Genomic DNA, 10,243 nt, shown 5'->3' on the forward strand with positions numbered 1-10,243 from the left:
GGACACACAAGAGAACACGACCGCACTGCTACGCTATCTTGGAAACAATTTAGTATATGGATATCTAAAATATCAGCTATAAGTGTGACACAATTCATATTTTGAATTGCTGAAGATATATTGTTGGCTACATCACAGGAAAATAGTTGTATTTGCTGCCTGTGTTCTATCTTTGCCAACTCTGTTAATTTGTTATGGATGGGGGAGTGGGTGAGTGATTGAGAACTGTAAAGGGACTATTATCATCAGACTTCCTGGCAAACAGCAAGGCTTGAACAGGAGAGGAAGATGCTTTCATGATCATGATTGAATGTGTTCCTACATTATCTTGTCTTCTGACTGGAACACACCAACAGAAGAGACCACTCTGGAGGGGGTGGAGGGTAGCGCTATGTTGAAACAGTGAATATTTAATGATTGTTGTGTTTTTTTGTTGGCTTGTCACTCCAGGTATCTCCAGGCCTGCTCACATCATGCCCCAAAATAAACCTAGCATGAACTTTATTATAGCAACTGCGGTGTAAGTAGGCTATGCTCTAACATGTTTTATGGCAACCCAACATGGCCTGTGTGTAGTTACGTAGTGTGACTGCTCGAGTGTTGAACTTACAGTAGATTGTCCAGAAGACTAAAAACCAAGTTAGGTAACACGAGCTTGTGAGAATGATCTGAGAATTACCTGACCTAGGTTAGATAGCTAGATCAAGAACTGGCGTGCTTTTTCTCTCCAACAAAAGTATTTGTGTGTAATTTTAAAAAGACATCACATACTGAAATAGTCTTTAGAAGTTGGAAGCTACCATCCTCTGGGACTTGGACTCTGGGACCCCTCTGCAGTTGGTCTATGCCCAGCCTGGCCCTGTTTTAGGAAGAGTTTCCACAGTGGAACGATAGCTGCTGACCTTGAAGGTAATGAGATGGGAGCTTTTGATTAAGTTGCTCTCTGATTTGAGAGTATAATTGAATGTGTTGCAGATAGAGCATTTACCGTATCGACAAGCGACTCTGCAAAGGCCAGGATGTTAATTTGTCTCTAGCGTGTTGCTGAGGTTTTCATTCATCACTGTAGCACTGTGTGGGTTTTGCGTGTTTGCGTGTGTGTAGGGAGAAATCAGCGGCTTCTATATCAGTTGCTCAGCATTTCTCAACCTGTGGTACCGCAGTGTGAAGACATTTTAATCACTTCCCTTTACACTCCCTTTATGGAGATTGTGCTGAGTGATGCAGTTGGATGTAGATCTGCTAGACATTATGTCATGATTATAGTTTCAGACCGCTTCCAAAGCACTGTAGAGAGAGATAGGAGACAGAGGAAGTATAAAGAACCAATTAAACACATTAAACATTTTTAAATGCCTATCTAACATTTTTCCCAAACCTGGCTACCTTTCCATCCCTATCTTTGTCTTTCTTCCTGATTTCCCTTCTCTATTCTCTCCTCTCCATTCCCTTCCTCTCTCCACCTCCCTCCATCCCTTGTTCTTTCTGTGCCAGCCTGATCCTGTGCCAGCCTGTCAGGCAGAGAGCCAGGACTCTGTCCAGTGTAGCAGCCAGGAGTCCAAGACCACCTTATGGGGACACTAGAGTAATGACTGTGTCAGATGCCCTCCACTAGTCGTTGTGTGTCTGTGTGTGTGTGTGTGCATATACATGTGTGCGTGCAAGCGTTCGTGTGAGATAGTGATAGGTAAATAGAGTGAGAATGAAGGAGAGAGTTTGCTCATGACTTAAAGTTTGTGTACAGTGCATTCAGAAAGTATTCAGCCTTATTCTAAAATTGGTTAAATTGTTTTTTTCCTCATCAATCTACACACAATACCTCATAATGACAAAGCAAAAACCGTTTTATTTATTAAAATAAAAATGTAAATATCACATTTTACATAAGTATTCAGGCCCTTTACTCAGCAATTTGTTGCAGCACTTTTGGCAGCGATTACAGCCTCAAGTCTTCTTGGGTATGACGCTACAAGCTTGGCACACCTGTATTTGGGGAGTTTCTGTCACGACTTCCGCCGAGGCTGCCTCCCCTCCTTGTTCGGGCAGGCTTCGGCGTTCGTCGTCACCGGCTTACTAGCCACTGCCGCTCCATATCTCATCATTCCATTTGTCTTGTCTTGTTAATTACACACACCTGGTTCATATCCCCTCATTAGTCCATGTATAAGCGTTCCCTCTGCCCCCTTGTCCTTGTGGGTGATTGTTTTATGTGAGTTGAGTGTAGCTCGGTGGAGCTACTCGTACCTTGTATTGCCGGGGTAGATTATTCCCCTGTGCCTGTATTTTGTTGGAGCTACCCGTACCTTGTACTGCCGGGGTAGATTATTCCCCTGTGCCTGTATTTTGTTGGAGCTACCCGTACCTTGTATTGCCGGGGTAGATTGTTCCCCTGTGCCTGTATTTTGTTGGAGCTACCCGTACCTTGTATTGCCTGGGTAGATTATTCCCCTGTGCCTGTATTTTGTTGGAGCTACTCGTACCTTGTATTGCCGGGGTAGATTATTCCCCTGTGCCTGTATTTTGTTGGAGCTACCCGTACCTTGTATTGCCGGGGTAGATTATTCCCCTGTGCCTGTATTTTGTTGGAGCTACTCGTACCTTGTATTGCCGGGGTAGATTATTCCCCTGTGCCTGTATTTTGTTGGAGCTACCCGTACCTTGTATTGCCGGGGTAGATTATTCCACTGTGTCTGTATTTTGTTGTCGCTATCCAGCGCAACTGTGTACGATGGAATAAACTCTGTATTCATGTGCCTTTTAATGAGGAGCGGCTTCCATCTGGGCACCCTACCATAAAGGCCTGATTGGTGGAGTGCTGCAGAGATGGTTGTCCTTCTGGAAGGTTCTCCCATCTCCACAGAGGAACTCTGGAGCTCTGTCAGAGTGAACATCGGGTTCTTGGTCACCTCCCTGACCAAGGCCCTTCTCTCCCGATTGCTCGGTTTGGCCAAGCGGTCAGCTCTAGGAAGAGTCTTGATGGTTCCAAACTTCTTCCATTTAAGAATTATGGAGGCCATTTTGTTCTTGAGGGCCTTCAATCATGCAGAAATGTTTTGGTACCCTTCCCCAGATCTGTGCCTTGACACAATCCTGTCTCGGAGCTCTACAGACAATTCCTTCAATCTCATGGCTTGGTTTTTGCTCTGACATGCACTGTTAACTCTGGGACCTTATATAGACAGGTGTGTGCCTTTCCAAATCATGTCCAATCCATTGAATTTACCACAGGTGGACTCCAATCAAGTTGTAGAAACATCTCAAATTTGATCAATGGAAACAGCTAAATTTCATAGCAAAGGGTCTGAATACTTATGTAAATGTCATTGTTATGTTCATGTTTTTGCTTTGTCATTATGGGTGTGTTGTGTGTAGAACAAAACATTAATTTGGAAAAAGTCAAGGGGTCTGAATACTTTCCGAATGCACTGTATTTCCAAAAGTGGTGGTATGTTTCCAAACATGTGGTGGCATATTTCCAAACATGTGGTGGTATGTTTCCAAACATGTTGTGGTATGTATCCAAACAAGTACATTTGAGTGAGTACTATATGTGACACGTATTTGCATATTTTTTCATGTGGGAGTGATGTTTTGAAGCAGATCATGCTGATGTGAGCGTGTGTAGGTCTGTGTGTGTGTGTGTGTGTGTGTGTGTGTGTGTGTGTGTGTGATAATTGAAGAGGGAGTGGGGCTGGATCCAGGTGGTGGAAGATATAAGGTTTAGAAGTGATCCCGTCGTGCTACCGCTTCCCCACCAGCAGGGGGGTGTTTACGTATCACAGCAGTCTGCAGTGGATGGCTGAGCCTGCCGCTATATCTGTCTCACACACACTCAACTCATTCTACCGCAAACCGGGCGTGGTCAGACATGACACACACACACATTGCAGACCTGACTACACATAAGCATGCACACACACACACACTCACACACACACTCACGCTACAACCCAACTGGCTAAGTCCCCAACCGAGTGTAGTCTGAGACGTTACACCCACACACTGCATGTATGAACTCTCACATACTCACAGAGACAAACAAAGACTAACTCAGACGTCATACAAGGATGAACAAACAGAAGAGAAACCAGGATGCCACTGATCAGAGGATGGAACGGTGCAGACTAATCAATGTCCTCCCTGAAATCACACTGACCATCCGTGTCATTGGGTGACCTTGTGTCACCCTTCTATATCCCTCCATCCTTCCATCTCTCCCTCTACCCCTCCATCAGCAGAGTGTGAAACACAGGGTCACTGATGAGAGGAGAGGAGAGGGGTGACACAGCCCTCTGAGTTTCTCCACACAGACAGAGATGGTTCCATGTGAAGTAGCATGAATATTGAGCATCCGCCATTTATCATAACGATGGGAAGAAGTGGACAAGCATGTGTCCAAGGCGGGAGAATGTAGATCACATTAGGGGCAGTAAAGGTCATTGAACTGAAAAATTACCCCATTTTAAAAATGTATCACTATTATGTAACGTGTACGTTTGACTTAATCATTTTTCTTCCGCCACAGCAAAATCAAGTTAATGACTCTTAATATGCAGACGTGTCTATCGTATGTCTCAGTGAACTGCAAACCTTTATTTTGTTATTCGTGGTTAATAGAGCACATCTTAAGGGAACAATGCTCATACAATATGCAGGTTCAACATACTTCCTTTCTTTTCCCATACCTTTTCATTCCAACCAGTAATCCCACACCACCCATTGTCATTTTCACACCTGTTGAAACACTACTGGTTGTAGTTGGAGAAAAATAAAAAATAAACGTTCCAATTGCAGTCACTTTAGGTGTCAGAATTAGACAGTGGAGGGAGTCAGACCCTGGCCTGTGTATTCTGTGTGCCTCTATGTTCTACTGCTGTTGCTCTTCCCCAGTTGACAACCATCAGGCCTTTCTGGCGTAGTCGCTCTGTGACATTCTGTCCTTTTGATCAGGGAGAATAGCCCACACAACCCTTCAGCTGGACTCATGACTCACAGCAATCTACTTCCTGCTCACTGCTATTAGAATTTTGTTTATATATATTTTTACCTGTCATGACTACTGAGGTGGCAAAGACATGTCCTTTACCTTCAGGTCACTAGAAAAACAGCTATTTAGCAGTTGCCTAAGGTGTTTGGTTGATAGTCGCTGGACCCGGATTACAGTCCCGGACAGGGCTAAACCCCAAATTCACTGTACCACATTTCATGATAGAACAGCTATGTGGCTATATTTTTGTGTTTTCACCTCAAATATCTGGCTTGTTATTGGTGTGTTTTTATCATGCTCCATTTAACTGAAATCATTTCTTCTTCCCCAAGCAACACAGGTCAGCTCATCAGAGCTGCAAGACGTGTTTCAGGAGACCTCCTCTAACATTTTCCAGATCAACGCAAATGGTGAGTCTTGTAAATATGTGTGCATCGGTGTGTGTGTGTGTGTGTGTGCGTGCATGTGTCTTTTCTGTTATACTTTAGATATATTACTCTAAAAGCACTTGAACGTCTTTGATGTTCACAATGCTACATGTTCCTCCACATCTCAGTTGTAACGTTAGAGAAGAATCTTCAATCATTGGGAACGTCCAGAGACACTGCTGAACTGCGACAGAGCCTGTGAGTAATCACAACATGCACATACACACACACAGAGAAATTATAGTATTTACATATTCATATCAATACATTAGTGTGCAACTCAAGCGAATCAATCAACGGATTCCTCCCTCAATTAGCCAACCCTCAGAACACAAACCATTTATTGCTGTGCTATTGACATCACATATTGCTACCACCATGCAATAGCTACAGTTAAAGTGTAGCCTGATTCATAGCCTCTGAGTGTTCATGCTACTTGTCTGTCTGTCCTTTAATCATGCCGAGGGTCACATTAAACCCAGTAGCTATAGAACAGAGCATATTTTCTCTTTGTTTCAACGTCCACTTTCACAGCTGATATTGATTCTGCTTGTTTTAGTTGAGCTGCCAGCAATTACCAAATTCCTGCCTGATGACAAAGTGGCCAATCTGAGATGATTGTGCCTGTTTCAAATGCATTACACCCCACTGTGCTGCCTGGCATGTCAACTACTTTTTTTTATGATCACCTTGGAAACCTACACTGTCTGACTCTTTGTGTGTGTGTGCATGCGTGGTGTTTGTGTGTGTGGTGTGTGTGCACACGTGCATTTGAGCGTGTGTGTTTATTTTGCTTTCTGTTCATCAATATTGATGCAGGATGTGAACCATTATACACAACACTGTGGGCTCACTGCTCTGAATTACAAGAAAGAAAATGGTTTACCATGTGATGTGACCCCTCTGTGTCAGCTGTCAACAGCTACAGTAATGTATGTATTCTAGTGTCTTGAAAAGATGGTTGAATGGTAAAGTTGAATGGTTGAATGGTACAGTTGAATGGTTGAATGGTACAGTTGAATGGTTGATTGGTACAGTTGAATGGTTGAATGGTACAGTTGAATGGTTGATTGGTACAGTTGAATGGTTGATTGGTACAGTGGAATGGTTGATTGGTACAGTTGAATGGTTGAATGGTACAGTTGAATGGTTGAATGGTACAGTTGAATGGTTGATTGGTACAGTTGAATGGTTGATTGGTACAGTTGAATGGTTGAATGCTGCAGGAAGATGTGGATACATTTCATGCTGAGGGGATGCCACCTACTCACAGCTACTCACTGCCACTTGCAGCAACTACCGTAACTGTAGCGAGGATGGTTGGTTGATGGGGGGGATTTTCCCAAATGTTTACGAGAGGAGATTGTCTTCATCTACTATTGTAATGGTGGGCATATTTTACAGTATACACAAACGCCCTGAAAGAGAGAGGAAGCTAAATAAAGAGGAACTTCCTTCGTGCCTCTGGTTAAGAATGTTAACCGACCATCTTCACCCACGGTCTTCCTCTCCTACTCCCTGCTACAACCACAATCTCACGGTTAATAGAATTGGACCCGTCCTTGTAATCGTGGAAATGCACACGGCAAAAGTCTAAGTGGATTAATCGCTCCCACCCTCTGAGTGTCATTGTCTTTGTTAGTGCATTAGGCATTCTGTGGCGACTCGTCCGTAACCCACCAGAGGACAAGGACACTGTTTAGAGGAGAGGAGAAAGAGGAGAGGAGAGGGGGAGGAGAGGGGAAGAAATGGAGGGAGGAGAGGTGAGATGAAGGAGATGAGAGAAGAGAAGAGAAGAGAAGAGAAGAGAAGAGAAGAGAAGAGAAGAGAAGAGAAGAGAAGAGAACAGAGGAGGCAACAGACTCTGCTCTCAGACAGACAGAAGGCCAACTGCCACAGAGGGCCTTGGCGAGCCTCTCCTCAACCAGCCATAAGGCCTACCTTCTGCCAGGGGGCTCCCCCCAGCAAAGCCTTCACACAGTACATTACAGTACAGTACAGACACTGGAGCTATAGATGGAGGAAACGTCACGTCAATTACTGTTTGTACTCAGGGCTTTCCTCTTGCAGAGACAGATCCACATTTGTCATGGAGTTAACTTGGAACCTTTTAGCAACCTTTTAGCAAAAATCACAAAACTAATGTGCTGTGAAATATATTATTGATAAAACAAACATGTCAAATATGCCTACATTTGTTGATGAAAGAAAGATTTACTGTGAAGACCATTAGCTAAATTAGCCCTGTGCTAATATAAAATATCTATTTCAAAACATAATTAATTTTTTCCACTAAAGTAATTACTTTTCTACCATGCTATATGGCTTTATTTGAGTCAATATGATCATACTCTATTTAGTTTTTTAAAGACAGCACTATGGAACAATTCATTTAATGAAATCACATGAGGTGATATAGAGAGATAGATAAGAACTGAAGGAGGGACGAGGAAGAAGCTAGATAAACTGCTGTGGTGCGTGCATACATGTGTGAGAGGCCTTGAACAACTACTGTGTAAATTCACAAAATCTCCCTAGACCGTGTTGTGGAGATCTGGATTAGGAATATTGATTTAGTGTCTTGTGCCGTCTGGGCTTAGCCTCCGAGCCCACCTCTGCTCCCCTGGTCCCCTCTAGCCTAGCTTGGACATAACATACTGAACAGTACAGCAGACCTGGGTTCAAGTACTATTTGAATTTATTTCAGATACTTTATCAGGGCTTTACTGAGTTTTATGTGGTGCAATGGAAACAATTAAATAATCACACAATTGCAAACTCTGCCCATGTGGTTCTCCAGACTAAAGCAGCGTTTCCCAAACTTGGTCCTGGAGACCCCAAGGGGTGCACATTTTGGTTTTTGCACTAGCACTACACAGCTGATTCAAATAATTATCTCATAATCAAGCTTTGATTATTTGAATCAGCTGTGGAGTGTTAGGGCGAAAAACAAAATGTGTGCCCCTTGGGGTCCCCAGGACCGAGTTTGGGAAACGCTGGGCAAAATCAAACACTAAAGGTAGGATTCTGAATGTTATTTGAACCCAGGTCTGATGTATAGTACATTCTGTCCTGGTGCTCCCTGGAGAGACCCAGGGATGAACACGGCTAGAGAGATCTTCTCCATACCTCCCCACCCTAGTCCTCAAATATTGATCTAAATCTGGAGAGTGGAAATGAGGGGAAAAAATAGACAGACAGACAGTCCTCAGTGTATTAGTGAACTTAGAACCAGGGCCATGTCACTGTAATTCTCTGGCCACTGTGGGAAGAACCAAGCCAACCTAGTGGAAAATAGTGGGAAAATAGACTTCCTGTTTTTTTTCCAGAGAAAGAGGGAGAGAGAGAGAGAGATCTCGAGGTTGAAGGCCAAGCTAAAGTACAGTCACGCTAGCTTCTGAGGGGAAAAGTAAGTTGAGCAAATATGGCCCCTAAAACCAGAGAAAGTATGACCTCTGTGTTTTTGGTATATTACTTATTGTGCTATGTCTCTGTCACTCTACATTACCTCAGCAAGGTCATACTGTATCTGCCAGTGATTGCATTCAAACAACTACTGAAAACAGCCATTCATAATGTTGTGCAGGAGTTGATTACTGCTTTACTTCCCTCATTCATGCAAGACCGGTTGTACTAGAACACATGTAAAAGCTGCTGCTAAATGGGTGGGCAGAGCAGATACTGTATCCTGGGTTAATTAGAGTTCGTAGCTGACAGAGTGGGCTGGATGAAGTACTTATAATATCCAGGAAAAATATGTAGTCAATCATTTCATCCTGATGCACCTGAAAGTTGGAGTTGGTCCACCCATGCTGGATCAAAAGTTTGCTCTAAGCGCTTGCATTTAAAATGCACCTGCATACTGTCACTAATAAGCTTGACTGTGACCTTCTGATGTATCTTTGGTAGGTAAAGGACATACGCACACACACACATGAACACACACACACACACAGGAATCAAAGGGATTAATAAGAGGGCTAAATCTCTGGCTGATGTGTCATCATTTAACGGTTCAGTGAAAGACTTCTCAGACATCCAGAGGATTACGCTAAAATCACGGCTAGTTCATGCACCATCACGTCACAACAGGAACAACATGACTGATCTATGTGGAGAAGGACTGTGCCTTTGGATCTGCAGGCATGATATTAGTTAACCTAATACAGAGGAGGTGAATATCCTAATTCTGTTGTCCTCAGGCCTACAGTGTATTCATTGTATGACATAGATTAGGATAACCTGTACTTCGATGGTTTTACCTTAAAACCATGCAACACATAAAAGGTCAAATGTATGCATACAACACTTCAGTGAAATGCATCTTCCAATGCTTCATGTACTAAAAATAAGAATCCATTATGACCTGTTTTTAATTAATTCCCATGGATCCTCTATGAGTCAGTTTGCACCTGTTCTAGAGAGTTAGTTTCTATGGATCATCAGTGTAAGTTTATGCCACTGTACCGAGCAGTATGTTGTGCCAAACTCTCTCGGTTCACATCGCCCACTCTAGAGGACCCTCTCACACTCTTCTGACGTATCACATTACAAAGCTATCGAGATCTGTTAGTCACTTTCGCCCCCACAACGATCTCTAGAGTAGGGACTCAGCAGCAGAACAGTATGTAAAAATATAGGGAATTACTGATAATGTGAATTGCAATCAGTCACCGATGACTTTCTCCTTTGTGCTCTGCTTTGTATTCCTTTGTGGCTGATCAGCACCAGTGAGATGGAGAGGGAGGGAGAGAGAGAGAGAGAGAGAGAGAGAGAGAGAGAGAGAGAGAGAGAGAGAGAGAGAGAGAGAGAGAGAGAGAGAGAGAGA

The 10,243-nt window shown here is 43.3% G+C and overlaps 1 protein-coding gene across 1 annotated transcript in view; it reads left to right on the plus strand.

Moving 5' to 3' along the window:
• The window catches only part of tsnare1 (T-SNARE Domain Containing 1), a 96,940-nt gene that overhangs the window by 29,028 nt on the left and 57,669 nt on the right, over nucleotides 1–10,243 (plus strand). The window contains exons 3-4 of the mRNA XM_084157245.1: nucleotides 5,320–5,397; nucleotides 5,544–5,613. Coding sequence (XP_084013371.1) covers nucleotides 5,320–5,397; nucleotides 5,544–5,613 — 148 coding nt within the window. The remainder of the gene's footprint in view (nucleotides 1–5,319; nucleotides 5,398–5,543; nucleotides 5,614–10,243) is intronic.

The sequence above is a fragment of the Coregonus lavaretus genome (genome assembly GCF_964263955.1).
Source record: "Coregonus lavaretus genome assembly, chromosome: 3".
In the NCBI taxonomy this organism is placed as follows: domain Eukaryota; kingdom Metazoa; phylum Chordata; class Actinopteri; order Salmoniformes; family Salmonidae; genus Coregonus; species Coregonus lavaretus.